At 41.0% G+C, this 15,684-nt stretch overlaps 1 protein-coding gene across 1 annotated transcript in view; it reads right to left on the reverse strand.

The window, feature by feature from the left end:
• Positions 1-3,757: 3,757 nt before the first annotated feature.
• The window catches only part of SAR1A (secretion associated Ras related GTPase 1A), a 62,839-nt gene continuing 50,912 nt past the window's right edge, over positions 3,758-15,684 (reverse strand). The window contains exons 5-7 of the mRNA XM_082268072.1: positions 15,456-15,559; positions 9,519-9,650; positions 3,758-4,960 (exon numbers count right to left, since the gene is read on the reverse strand). Of these exons, the coding sequence (XP_082124198.1) occupies positions 4,844-4,960; positions 9,519-9,650; positions 15,456-15,559 (353 nt within the window). The 3' untranslated portion in view covers positions 3,758-4,843. The remainder of the gene's footprint in view (positions 4,961-9,518; positions 9,651-15,455; positions 15,560-15,684) is intronic.

Genomic DNA, 15,684 nt, shown 5'->3' on the forward strand with positions numbered 1-15,684 from the left:
AACTCCCTCAGTGTTTGCAGAGTAATCTCCAAGTTGTCCAACAAGGCAGTCAAAGACTCTGCTTATAAGAGCAGATCATCCAGGTACCCCAGTACCGGATCCCTCGCTGTCGCAGTAATGCTAGAACCGGGGGCCAACACTTTTGTGGAGACCAGAGGAGCGGAGGCGAGACCAAAAAGTAACGCCACGAATTGATAATGCTCCTAAGTCCAGTATTGGACGCACCTTGCCCTCCTTCCTGGGGACTGTAAACAAGTTTGAGTAAAAACCCTGTAAACATTTCAGACTTTGGAACTGGAACAATCACCCCTTGAAGTAACAAGTCTTGCACCACGCCATAGAGACCCTTTAAGCGATCTGGGGACAGGCGCAGGTTGGAAGGGAAGCACCTTTCCGGAGGATATGATTAAAACTCAATCTTGTAGCCATACGGATGACTTTGTGGACCCACCTGTCCTGGATCAGGGAGGTCTACGCAACCGGAAAGCAGCAAAGACATCCTCCCACCCCAGATACGGGTGAGGGCGCCCCTTCATGCAGAGGAATGATTGTCCACAGGACTGACAGAACCCGCTCATGGTTTGCATGACCAAGACTTCTTGGAACCCCCAGCGGAGACCCCAAAGGGCGTGGATCCCGTTTTGAGACCCCGAGGGACGAAAAGGCTGTTTGTGAGCCGAAAAGAAAGGCCCCGTCTGCGACGAGGCTCCTTACCCTTGGAAGCCTGAGGAAGAAGCACATAAGGCTACAAAAAAATGACGGCACCAAGTGGCTCCCGCGGGCCCCAGAGGGAACCCTGGAGCACAAAAAACTACCCCTTCCGAGGAACGATAGTTTGGTCGCCGGCGGCGCGTTCCCCCCACCTCCATCGCCAGTGTAGCACCCCATTGTAGATTCTCACAGAAACAAAATAATGAAAAAAAGAAAAAATTATTCCATTTAAAAATAATGCCAGGACCAGAGATCCCAGCAAGGAACTAGGTCATTACTTCTGACTAGGCAGGAAAAAACTGAAGACCTATAGCAGGAAGTGGATTATACTCCCAGGGACTGTCCCATAGGCGTGCCCAAACTTTTTTTTTTTTCGCCTAGTGTCCTACTCCTGTAGGGGGCAGTATAACCCTAGGGTCAAGAAGATGAAGTGCTGTGTCCGTCAATGAAAGAAAGAGAAATAGATTATGGTAGAGTAATAGAGCGGTGTCATCAACCCTTAACATGAATTCCAAAAAAAATACTCTTAATTGGGACTATTATAGGCACAACATGTGTGAAGTAATGTAAATAGCTTTGATATACATAAGAGTTCATTTAAACTACAGTGCGTTTAGATCATACACATGTAGTATACATAGTGGTGATTACAGACATCAACCTTGACCATGAATAGGTAAATGCTAAGCATCAAACGCCTTTCGAGACAGGGCTTTAAAATTCTTCTTTAGGGATGCACATACAGTTCAAGTATGTTCCAACTATGTTTGAGCTTTCAAAAATGTATAGCGGCTAAAATAAAAATGAAGGGTAGATATATGCTGGTGCTCTCTTGTGGATTCCCAAATGGGAGCATCAAGGTCAGGCCCAGACCCGTATGGCTGATGAGGCAGCTATATGATGGCGCAGGTTGTTTTTATCCCAAATACTGACCTCTATGCTGCCAAAAAGGATACACAGACATTAGAGTGGCTGAAACTGCTGAATATGTATATAGTACTGAGGCCACTTAAGACTGTATGTGGCAGGACTACAGTGCCTTGAAAAAGTATTCATACCCCTTGCAATTTTCCACATTTTGCTATGTTACAACCAAGAAAGTAAATTTATTTTATTGGGATTTTATGCGATAGAGATTTGTTGTGTTATTTTTACAAATAAATATCTGAACAGAGTGGTGTGCATTTGTATTCAAGCAGAGGGGCTCTGGGGGGGGGGGGGGTAGTAAATGATTTAATCTAAACCATTCCATTGTAGCTCTGGCTGTTAGTTTAGCATCATTGTCCTTTTTTCAACCTCACAAACTATGTAACTATAGCAGTTGTATCAGAAGGGAGCATCGATAGTTTCAAAAAACTATTAGATGGGCACCTTAAAGACCACAACATACAGGGGTATACAATGTACGGTTAACAGCAAAAACACACACACATCATAGGTTGAACTGGATGGACTGATGTCTTTTTTTCAACCTCACAAACTATGTAACTAATTGTCCTACTGGAAGGTGAACCTCCACTCCAGTCAAGTCTTTTGCAGACTCAAATAGGTTTTCTTCTAAGATTGCCTTGTAATTTGCTCCATCCATCTTCCCATCAACTCTGACCAGCTTCCCTGTCCCTTCAGAAGAAAAACATCCCAACAACATGATACTGTCACCAAGATGTTTTACAGTGGGGATGGTGTGTCCAGGGTGATGTGCAGTGTTAGTTTTCCACCACATATAGCGTTTTGCTTTTAGGCTAAAAAGTTCAATTTTGGTCTCATCTGACCAGAGCACCTTCTGCCACACGTTTGCTGTGTCCCCCACATGGCTTCTCACAAACTGCAAACTGGACTTCTTATGGCTTTCTTCTTGCCACTCTTCCATAAAGGCCAGATTAGTGGAGTGCACAACTAATAGTTGTCCTGTGGACAGATTATCCCACCTGAGCTGTGGATCGCTGCAGCTCCTCCAGAGTTACCATGGGTTTCTCTGATTAATGCTCTCCTTGGCCGGTTTAGGTGGACGGCCATGTCTTAGTAGGTTTGCAGTTGTGCCATATTCTTTCCATTTTCGGATGATGGATTAAACAGTGCTATACGAGATGTTCAAAGCTTGGGATATTTTTTTATAACCTAACTCTGCTTTAAACTTCTCCACAACTTTATTCCTGACCTGTCTGATGTGTTCCTTGGCGTATATGATGCTGTTTGTTCACTAAGGTTTTTCAACAAACCTCTGAGGGCTTCACACAACAGCTGTATGTATATTGAGATTAAAATTTACACAGGTGGACGCTATTTACTAATTAGGCAACTTCTGAAGGCCATTGATTCAACTAGATATTAGTTAGGGGTATCAGAGTAAAGGGGGCTGAAAACAAATGCACGCCGCCCTTTTCAGATATTTATTTTCTAAATATGTTGAAAACAATTTATCATTTTCCTTCCACTTCACAATTATGTGCCACTTTGTGTTGGTCTATCACATACAATGCCAATTAAATACATTTACGTTTTTAGTGGTAACATGATAAAAATGTGGAAAATTTCAAGGGGTAAGAATACTTTCAAGGCACCGTAAATGGATCAATGTTCAGTCTCGCATGGTTGATAACAGTAGCTTGTCCGTTGTAAGTAGCTCTTAATTTTTAAGTGACTATGTTTGAGAGCTCTAACAGTTGGAGCATTCTTGAACCTATGTATGGGCATCCCTGAAGAATTATAGAGCCCTGTCTCGAAAAACACATTGGATGCCTAGCATTTACCTATTTATGGTCAAGGATAAGGTCACCACTATGTAACTGCACTGTATTTTAATCTAACTCTAATGTGTTTGTATCAATAAAGCTATTTACATAATTTTTATACATGAGTTGACACGTATGCTTTGGCTATAATATTCCCAAATAATAGATGATTTTTTTTGGAATGCTGGGTTAAGTGCATATGCCTGAGGGGGTATAACACTGTGCAAATACAGTCACTGTGCTCTGAATCTGCAAAATGACAGGGTCTATTTAGGTCTCCCAGAACAAGGTACCAAAAATCACTCCACAAAACATTTACATATGAGTGTTTACTTTATTGCAAATTCTAGATAGTTGCAAACTGGGACTGGACAATCCAGTGGTTTTTAAAAAGCAACTAAAACATTTGGGAAATATGAAATAAACTGAGTATATCTTTTCTAAATATTTTAATGCACTCATCACTGTCCATACACCATGACCCTAAAAAGGAGTACACTCCGAAATCTCTTCCACTGCCAAAGGGCAGCTTGACCACTTTGCAGTGATAGGGCATCGATTCACAAAATGTTGCAGAGGACAGTCATGCAGTAACCACCTGCCTTAACATGCACATGTACCTGCTAAAAAGCAGGCATATGCCGGTTTGCAATGGTTACTGCACATCAATGCTCTGTGCAATGTTATCGCTATGTAATTAAGGCAGGAACACTTAACCCTTTAACTGCCAAGTTAGCCATATGACTTTGGCAGTTTAAGGACAAGATTGAGCATACATGCCAGCAAATAACTAGGGACAAGAGATATTGGAAATATCATGAACTGCTCAACTGGGCAAAACACATCGACCTTTGCTTCAAATAGCTAGTTTCACTTCAGATGAGTGAAAAGCAAGGAGCACAAAATGCTATAACCCGATGTGGCAAAAATCACCCTCATATACATGTTAGCCATGTTTCCACAGCACAATCACTGTTACAGAGCAGGCCAGCCCAAAACTATGTTTATTGTGGACTTCTAATGTAATGATACGTGGATCAGTATTTAGTGATATATGTAAATACCATTAAATAGATAAAAAAAATCCTATAATAAACTCCGGACAAAACAAACTGATAAAAAAAAAAAGAAAAGAAATAAAAGGATAAGGGGACACTGTTAACATTAACATTTTCTTAAAAAATAGAACTGTTTTCATGGATATTAACTTTTGATGGGGGGGTGTCCCACAAGACTCCTGGTTGTTGTACATGTTAATCACTGCCTATGTGGGCCTGCCCCACACAGAGATAAGTCCGCCTGGATCAAGTCCGGAGGAGTTGAACTCTGTAGAATCGGTTTTTATTTTTTGTTGTCTTGTCAATCCAAAGGAAGGAGTTGGAGAGAAGAAGAAAAAAGTTTCAGTCAATGTACTGAGAGAGCCAACGAAAGCCCTCGCCATAGCCTTGCCTCTTGAGCACGCTGCACATGAACACTTCCATGGGGCGAGCATTAAGATCCTTCAGTGGCACGTTTCCCTGCAGATGAAGGGAGATCACCTTGTTAGCCTTGGCACACCACAAACTATAAAAGAATGCAAAGCTACATACATACAAAATTATGGCATTGTGACCGTCTCCTCTTATTCTGCCTATCACTATACTTGTTATATTTCTGGAGCCTTGGCAAGTAGGTCTCACAGTGATGTCTCTCATGATATTTCCTACACTTAAGGTGCAAATACATAGCCTGACTCTCTGCTAATTGTTTCAGTGGATACTAAGATTGTGCCAAGTAAGGCTCCGTTTCCACTATTGCGACTTGACACATGTCAAGTCGCACAGCAAGTTAAAAGCCATTAATTTCAATTTGGCCTGTTCTAACTGCTGCGACTAGTTTTTGCACTACTTTTGGGCCGACTTCAGTGCGACTTGTCCCTCATAGAAGGAAGGTCGCACTGAAGTCCCCAGAAGTAGCCGCAATAGTGGAAACGTAGCCTAAAGGAAGGAAGAGAAAGTGCTCCAGACTGCTAGACGTACTCATTACCAAAAACAAAGACTTTAGAACCATAAAATCAATGATATCTACTAGCTAGGGATGCACCAAAAAAAAAAAAAGAGTACCAATAATGGCATGCTGTATCCCATAGACTTCAATGCATAGCTGCCCCCCCTCATGACTTCAATGCAGTTGCAGCCAGCCCCCCCGTAACTTTTATGCACAGTTGCGCGCCCCCTCCCCCCCCCTCGTGACCCCCTAGTCAAACGCCAGCCACATTACGTATAAATTTTTTTTTTTTTTAAACTATCCAGTCCAAGTGCCTCCTGAATTTTCAGTTTCTGCACCAAAATTTTCATTTTGGTGCACCACTACTACTTTTGCCTTTTGTAACATGTTCCCAGTTCAGTATGGTTTTCTGTAGCATGTCCGCACTCTCTGACCCTCCTTTTTTCTATTAGATCTGCAGTTTCCAACAATACTCTCAAGCATTACATACAGTATCTCACAAAAGTGAGTACACCCCTCACATTTTTGCAAATATTTTATTAGATCTTTTCATGTGACAAGAATGAAGAAAAAACACTGCTACAATGTAAAGTAGTGAGTGTACAGCTTGTATAACAGTGTAAATTTGCTTCCCCCTCAAAATAACCCAACACACAGCCATTAATATAAACAAAGTATGCAGCGCTTGATACGGTCAATATTAGCAAAGGCTAAAATAAATGCAAATCCTTATAGATGATGGTATCATATATGAGAAGCATAAAAGTCCATAGGCAGAGGGGCCTCAAGAATAGTCCCATGAACCAGGTGATATAATGATGATGAAACCTCCACCAAACACCAATGAGTGTGGCCTCTTCCAAAAAGCAATTGATCCCCATTACATGGATCTATATTCACTTCAATGGAAATTCTCACAATCACGGATGGATGGATGGATAATTCCTCTTGCTGGTCAGATCTGACCAGCAAGAGGGATCATCCATCCATCTGTGATTGTGAGGATTTCTATTGCCAAGACCCTGGCCACCGTGCTGCAGCTCAGTTTCAGGGTCTTGGCAACCTTCTTATAGCCTAGGCCATCTTTATGTAGAGCAACAATTATTTTTTTCAGATCCTCAGAGAGTTATTCCCATGAGATGCCATGTTGAACTTCCAGTGACCAGTATGAGAGAGAGAGCGAGAGAGAGAGAGAGAGCGATAACACCAAATTTAACACACCTGCTCCCCAGTCACACCCGAGACCTTGTAATACTAACGAGTCACATGACACAGAGAAAGGAAAATGGCTAATTGGGCCCAATTTGGATATTTTCACTTAGAGATGTATTCACTTTTGTTGCCAGTGGTTTAGAAATTAATGGCTGTGTGTTGAGTTATTTTGAGGGGACGCAAATTTACACTATACAAGCTGTACACTCACTACTTTGCATTGTAGCAAAGTGTAATTTCTTCAGTGTTGTCACATGAAAAGATATAATAAAATATTTACAAATATGGTGAGGGGTGTACTCACTTTTGTGAGATACTGTATACTGAACTTCATGTGCGGCCATTTGGTGATGTCAGGGGTCACATTTGAGAGCCCCTTTAGCTCATGAGTAATTACTGCTTTATGAAGAGACAAGAACTCACTGCTCAAGGTGGTGTAATTGCCTGATGACGCACACTGGTGCATGCCCTGGCTCGCCTCCGCGAAAACTTGATAAAGGAAAAGGAATTGGCAGCACTCCAGGTTGAGTCAAAATCCAGATTTATTGACTGGACATCCAAATATGACAATCGTGACAAGGTAGACGCGTTTCACACACTGACTGTGTGCTTAATCATTACAAAGAAAAATGGATATAACATCTCAATATATACACACACAAAAATCCAATCATCAATTAAAAAACAGGTGATACAAATAAGGGGTAAACCATTTTCCTAATTACAGAGGACACGGATAGACCCATAAAACATCTTAGTGAAACCAGTGAAAAATCAAATGTAAATGCTGTGACACAAATGTGTATGAAAGAATATGTAAATGCAAAAAAATCTGATAAAATCTAAATATGTATAAACTATGTATGAAAATTAAATGTATTGTGTTTAAAGATATGGATAAAATTACCATTGTTTAATAATATGTGTCAATTATAAAATGAGAATAAAAGCACAAAAAATATACAAAAATACAAGGAATAGTGAATATATATATTGATATCTGTACAATCAGATTATGTGAATATAAAACTATGAAATAGTTTGTTATTAAATTTTCAATTTTAAAAAAAATTGTCAAATATATAAATCTATTCGTGCATATTAGTTGTATGGTCAGAAGAAAATCGATCGTATAACATACACAGACCAGAACCATATATCCTTCCTATTATGGATTCTCTACAATTAGATCTTACCATGTATGGATCCCCCATCTTGTTCCGTATCCAGTGTTATAATCTGATGTATGTAGCTTTGATCTCCTCGGACTATATATCTCTCTCCGGTCACCCCGATATGATTGTAATTGTTTTTATGGGTGACCGATTGATGCATATATACACAGGATCATGTGTGTTTATTTTGTCTTAAAAACCATATTGTTCGAAATAATTGTTTTTATTGTACATATATCGTTTGGTCTGTGTATGTCATACGATCGATTTTCTTCTGACCCATACAACTAATATGCACGAATAGATTTATATATTTGACAATTTTTTTTAAAATTTAAAATTTAATAAACTATTGCATAGTTTTATATTCACATAATCGGATTGTACAGATATCAATATATATATTCACTATTCCTTGTATTTTTGTATATTTTTTGTGCTTTTATTCTCATTTTATAATTGACACATATTATTAAACAATGGTAATTTTATCCATATCTTTAATCACAATACATTTAATTTTCATACATAGTTTATACATATTTAGATTTTATCAGATTTTTTTTTGCATTTAAATATTCTTTCATACACATTTGTGTCACAGCATTTACATTTGGTTTTTCACTGGTTTCACTTAGATGTTTTATGGGTCTATCCGTGTCCTCGGTAATTAGGAAAATGGTTTACCCCTTATTTGTATCACTTGTTTTTTAATTGATGATTGGATTTTTGTGTGTGTATATATTAAGATGTTATATCCATTTTTCTTTGTAATGATTAAGCACACAGTCAGTGTGTGAAACGCGTCTACCTTGTCACGATTGTCATATTTGGATGTCCAGTCAATAAATCTGGATTTTGACTCAACCTGGAGTTCTGCCAATTCCTTTATCAATTACTGCTTTATAACTTCTCACAATGTATCTACATGCCAGGACCAATCTACTATTTTGTCATTAAAGTGGAGTTCCACCCAAAAGTGGAACTTGCGCTCATTTGCTTTCTCCGCCCTCCGGTGCAACATTTGGCACCTTTCAGGGGGGAGGGGGCGAACGGGGTACCTGTTTTTGACAGGTACCCTTTCCCACTTCCGGGAGACGGCGCCGTCCCTCGGAGGTTTGGCCCCCTCCTTCCCCCACGGCCAAGCCAATTCGAATGCGCAGCGTGATTCACGCGTGCGCAGTAGGGACCCGCCCATGAAGCCGCCAAGCTTCACTGCTGTGTTCCCTTACCAGCAATGCCGGCAGCAGCACCCGACAGCTGATGGAAACATCGGCTGTGGTGCCGACATTGCTGGACTCCATGACAGGTGTGTCCTAATATTAAAAGTCAGTAGCTACCGTATGTGTAGCTGCTGACTTTTAATTTTTGAAGGGGGGGAGGGGCTGGAACACCGCTTGCCTCATCGAGCTGTACAGATGCTTGCAGAAGCTCCTAGAAATCTCGCACTACCCATTAGTGTCCCATGAAACACCCGTCCATCACTGAACAGTAATACTCTGCTTGCAGTGTGCTATTATAATCAAGGAATATTACATATTGGGGAGACAGACAGCTGGGCTCTGGGAGAAGATAAAGATTTGTTTTTCTTAACCTAAAAGTAAAAGCAAATTTTCAAAATAAAAAACCTATCACAGTAATTATGAAAAGCTGATGAATTGATATAAAAATAAATCTGTGAGAGGAAAAAAATAAAACTTACTTTTCCTGTGGTTTGTCCATAAAGTCCAAATATTTCTCTCAGCTTCTCTTCACTGATTGCTTCAGGTCTGTCAATTTTATTCCCAAGGATGAGGATTGGCACATTAGATATCGTTTCATCGGTCATCAGTGCCTGCACGATTAAAAAAGGTGGGGGGTCAATATAAAATCAATATAATGTAATTTATATAAAACATTTAACAGTTCAAATAATTATGTTTGTTTATGTGCTGTGGAATTCAAGACTACCTCATGAAAGCGCTACGTACGCAAGGTCGAAGTACGACTGCTTAGGACTTGAAAGTCATTGATATTAAGCTTCTATCTGTAGATGTGATTGCTGTTGCAGGTTGTTTTCCTTAAAACGTTTTAATAAAAATTTATTGAAAGAGGAAAATGTCATTGTAGTTAGTCTGATGAAAGCGGACTGTTGGTTGGTTGTTGTTGGCACAAATCACTGCCGTCTGAATGTCCCCCTTTGTCACATTATTATTGTCTTAATATTTATAAGCATGTCTGTGCATAAATGGTTACAAGTAGTGATCCAGAACAATTTCGGCCGCTGAAGATCATCGACCTAAAATAGGGTTTTCAGCGCTGTGGCGAAAGAAAAAACAAAAAAAAAACAAACAAACAAATAATGGCTGCCAAAAACCCCAGCGATTTTGCTGCGATTTTATACGTATGAACATCCATGCGCATACAAAGGCAGATTGCAAAAATGTATAGACACAGTTCTGGTATATAGAAGATAAAAAGATTTGCAGCACCCAGAGGAAATGTCACTTAGCTTTTGAAACTGTTCACAGTAAAAAGTTGTATAAAGTCGTTCAGCAGTGTAGATAAAGCATTATGCAGAGAACCATAACTGTGAAAAGATCCTCCAGCAGCCCGTCACTCGTAGAGCATAAAAAAAAAAAAAACACATGAAAAAAAGGAACATAGCGTGATTCTGCTACAATCAGATACATATTGTCAGAAGGGGAGGGTCACACCCGTGGTGGGAGATGGATATAACTGGTGAAAGTGCTGATACACAGAAGCTCCCTGCTTCCCTCATGCAATAAACACTCACCAGCTCCAAGCTCTCAGCCAGCATATACAATGGGAAAGGAAGCACAGCAATCCTCCTTCCACAGTGAAGCCACTCACGGATCAGCTGATAAGCAACCAGCCCTAAGGATCCCAAGCCAGCTCCACTTCCTCTCCTCTCATAGTGATCATACAGGCTCACAAGTCACTGGTTCACATAGGAGTGGGACAGATAAGGGCCAGGTAGTAAGTTTAAAACAACTCCATTTATTAAAAATACAATATAAAAGCAGAGCAGCCAGCCACTTACATAGATCCTGTAACAGGCATAGCAGCGGCAAGACTAGTCTCAGCAGAGGACGCCCTGTAGTAAAACACGCTCAGCGCGTTTCCGGCTAATCGCCGATCATCAAGGGGCTGATGCCCCGGACCGAATTACCTCGTGGACCCACCTGACTTGTACCAGGGGAGTCAACGGGTCCGGGAAATAGCAAAGACATCCCCCCACCCCAGATACAGATGAGGGCGCACCTTCATGCTGAAGGGGCCTTGTTGGCGGGTCAGAAGAAGCCTGCTCTTGATTTGCCAGGGCAAGTTCGATTGGATCCTCCAGAGGAGGACAGGAAGGGCTTCAATACCTTGTCAATCAACCTTGAGGGACAAAAAACTTCTTAGGAGTCAAGAAGGAGGGCCCACGTCTATGACAAGGGTCCTTGCCCTTAGTAGCCTGCAGAAGAAAGGTACTCTTCCCCCCCCCCCCCCCCCCCGAGACCTTTAATGTCATCCAGGGTAGCACCAAACAGGCGATTTCCTTGAAAGGGAATATCAGTCAAGGTCTTTTTAGATGTCTGACCCACAAAAGAGCATTTTGGGCCAAAAGAAATGCAGAAGGACTACTGACGAAACAGAGAACAGAGCCACATCCAAAGAGACAGACATCACAGATAAACTGCAGCCCCTCCAGCTCATCAAAGGCAGGGGGAGCTACTCCCTCTCCCCCCAGGTCACGCGCAAAAGCCTAGCCCATTCGTCAGAGTCTGCGACACCAGGGCAATGGTGAATATCGGCCTGAGGAAGGAGCGCATGCTCCAAGAACGTGTTGCCGGCGCCATGACGTAATCACGTATCTCGGAAGTGGCGACGGATCGGCATCCGAGTGTCCCCGCGACCAGGAAGTGCGGACTGCCACCGTTTACTGCCTGTATACCGCAACCGCTCAAGCCATCCTGATCCAAATACCGGAGTGATTGTCTATGATGCTTTGTACATTATTACCTTTGTGAGTACCTTTTCCTTTGGTTCTATCAATAAATCTCAAGATTCTGCACTTAGAGTGGCGCCTGTGTTTTCCTTCCAGACGTCACATTTTTTTACTGTTCTTTTGAACAAATCATTTCTCATGAATCAATTGCAAAGTTAACCACTGCCTTGCAATTAGAAGCAATGTTTTTAGCTTGCCACGTGAGCTCCTCAATTGGCTGTTGGCCTGCCTATCAGGTCAAACAATCTGTATACAATGTTGTGAATTTATTAAGACTGGGGGCTATGTAAGGCAACCAATCACCTTCCCAACACAGTTACATTAAAGGAATACCCTGAATGATCGCTTTTACAGTTACTAGTGTGCTTAGGTTCACTCCCAACCGAAGAGGCCATAAAATAACTGATGTCCTAGCTGATTACATGTGCTGCACAATGGCAATTGCAGATCAGAGGAAAAGGTGGCATCTTCCTTGGGTGTAAAGTATAGGTGTGTTTACTTCTGCTTTAAGGGTCAGCTCACACCACAGAAATGCAGTTCGGATGCGTTCCGGCTTCTTTTCTGCATGGGCGTTTTTGATGCGTTCCAGGGCATTTCCCCCCCCCCCCACTTTACTTTTTCTTCACCTTAAATAAGGACGTGTGTTTTAGTGCATTTTTGGTGTGTGTATAGGTGCATTCCAGTGCGTTTCTGATGTGTTTTACCATGCTCCAGTACAGTTCAGGGCAGAAAAAAATACAACATGTTTGCCTTTTATTTCTGGAACTGGAACGCACTGGAACTGACTGCACTGGTGTGAACTAGGCCATTAAAACCAATAGAACCTACTATTCATGCGTTTTTGATGCAGAAAACAAATGCACTAGACTGCATGTGGTGTGAATTAACCCTAACTGAAGACTTTGCTCTAACCGAAAGCAACCAATACAGGTATACCTTCAGCACAGTGAATTGTGATAGGTTTTCTAAGGGCTACTAAATTTAAAGTGGTAGTAAAGTTATTTAAAAATCCTAGAGGTCTCTTCTGTCATAAATCTATCACCTGTCAGTCAGCGGGTAATGTGATCTGAGCCGCACATGCGCAGACCAGACCACATTTACAGCCTCACTCCATATGCCGCGGTGATGGGACTCCCACGCGCATGAGTGACGTCACCTCTGCCTGGCCAATCAAGCTGCTAAAAACACGAAACCCAGAAGGAAGATCAGGTGAAGATGGAAGCGCCAGGGACCAGAAAGAGCCCTGACAGCGCATCAGTCTGTAACCAAGTCTGTCATGACGTACTAACATGCAGTGCATACTAGTACATTATGACTTAAACCTGCAGGGGGACCAATTCTTTTATTTTGTACTACCGCCTAAAAGAATATTTACTGAATAAAACTAATGATGTACTTCCTAAAACAGAACATACAGGCAGAATATGTAGAATTTTATAAAGTTCAAAGGCATAAAACAGCCCTGGTCATAAAAGGTATAAACCACAATAGTGTCATGCTTGATCTATTTCTGAAGGTAAAATAATGCAGCAATAAAATACACAAGAGAGTAAACAAAGCCCTGTGGGTTACTGATGCAATAGTCAGCCATGCATATGGATGATTAACAGCTTTCCCTCTGGTATCTGGTTAGAAAAGGACCAGTTTATGTGGGAGAGATTGGAAAAAGAACACTGCAGTTTTGAAACCAGGTGACAGAACAACGGATACCAACTGAGGCACATTAGATAGTGTCACCTGGTTTGTAATGTCAAAAGTAGAAATGTAATACATTCCTGGTTTGAATTCACACTGACTGCAATAATGTATCGATTAGTTCCTCGTGGTAATGCTTCCAGATAAGTTTTGTTCATTATAAAAAAAATAAATAAGAAAAACAACATAAAAAATAAAAAAAAGAGGCGATCACTGTAATTCTCATACATAAAATACCCAATCTTGTGTTCCAAAATGCATTATGGTCCTTGTTTACTAACGAGTCCACTATAAAAACATGTAGCACTGTTGCAACTTTACAAATCTGTATGGAAATATTCCCAATATTCCTATATGCAGAGGCAGTACGATTTAATTTAAAAACCTTTCACCCCTTTTTATTTAAAGGCAGTATTTGTGCTCCAGCCATGTAATGGTTGTAGAACTAAGAGTTACTTTGCAGAAAAATGTCGTCAATATACTGCAGACAGGATGAAGCATTCCTTTATTTTCCCTTCCCCATCACTCATCACACAGAATATACATTGTACTATTGTGAAAAACCAGAGGCGGCAGCAGCAGCAGGAGAATGACATTTACACACAGCTGAACAACACACAAGTGTTACACTTAGTTAGAATGCATGACTTTAAGGCCCCTTTCAAACTTTTGCAACTTGTCCTGTGACTTGGGACTGCAAAGTTGTACCCCGTGATTTCCAATGAGTACTGTTCATATCTGTGCGACTTCAAGTCCCTGCACTACTTCGGTCCGACTTTGATGCGTCTTGAGGTCTATAGACCTTAAGATTACACAGGCATTGTGTCAAAGTTGCACAACTTTCAGATCCCACAAGTGTGAAAGGGGCCTAAAGTAGAACTATAGGCAAAACTTGTTTTTCTCTTTTGGATAGCGAGGGTTGTAACCCATGTCACATTTTATTTTTTTTGCCATCTTTGTCGCCTTAGGGAGATTTCCCTTCACTTCCTGTCCCATTGCCAAAACAGGAAGTGAGAGAAAATCCCTGCAAATTAAGGGAATTCCTTGGGGACCCCCAGGTCAACAGAACTAGTGTCCCCATTTGAAGAATTCCCCTCTAATACTTTTCTGGGTACAGCCCAAAATTTGGGATTTTCTTTTACTCTTGCTTTTAGTGATAATGGTAAACAGGACAAGGGGCACAAGGCAGCAATCACAACTGACAGGGGTTCTAATCCATCTCCACTCTGTCCAAAACTAAAAGTTATATTTAACTTTACAAAAAATATTTTTTTGCTAGGCCTGCTTTGGAGTCCAATTTTAAATTTCAAAAATTAATAAAAATCGGAGCGGCTCCAAAGTACTGTTAGAGCCCATTCACACTGCCGCGACTTGTCAGCCTGACAAGTCGAAGTCGGTCGCGGTCCATTGAGTAGTACAGGATCCGTTCTAATTGGAGCGACACAAGTCGCTCCAACTTAGAAAAAGGGTCCTGTACTACTTTGGGGCGACCTCGGAGCGACTTGCATAGACTTACATTATGTGAAGTCCCTGCAAGTCGCGCAGGTCGCCCCCCGAAGTCGTGTCGCCTCAGTGTGAACCGGCTCTTAGCTACATACAAAAAACCTAATGTTTTTAACGTCAGCTGTTGAAAACTGTTCAGGTACTTAAAATAAATAAATAAATAATACAATAAAAGTGGACTAGCTGAAAAAAAGTTTAGGGGAATTTTTTTTTTAAATCATTTTTATCCAGATTATAATAAAGAAAACAAAAACCACGGTGCATCCCATTTAAGTATATGTTGAATTAATTGCATATTGCTTCTGGGCTTATGCCAAGCTAACAGGCGCCAAAAGCAAAAAATAAGACAGGAAGGAAGCGGATTTGACCATTATTCGTGGTCCCGAAGCAAAGATAGTGGGGGTGTGATGACATAATAGAAGAACTTTGCATCAGATAGTTACTTACATTAAGCTCCACTTTGGACTCCATAAGGCGTGAATGGTCTACACAATCCACAAGAAACACAATTCCATTGATAGCCGGTAGATAGTTTTTCCAAACACGCCGAGCTGAACACCAGAAAAAAAAAGAAAAGAAAAGGAAAAACAATTAAATTGAAAGGCACATCAACAAGATAACATAACAAAAGAAGCAAAAAGGTGACTTCTGGTTATAGCCCTGAGGACGTATATTA

Source organism: Pelophylax lessonae, assembly GCF_965119305.1.
Source record: "Pelophylax lessonae genome assembly, chromosome: 9".
Classification (NCBI taxonomy): domain Eukaryota; kingdom Metazoa; phylum Chordata; class Amphibia; order Anura; family Ranidae; genus Pelophylax; species Pelophylax lessonae.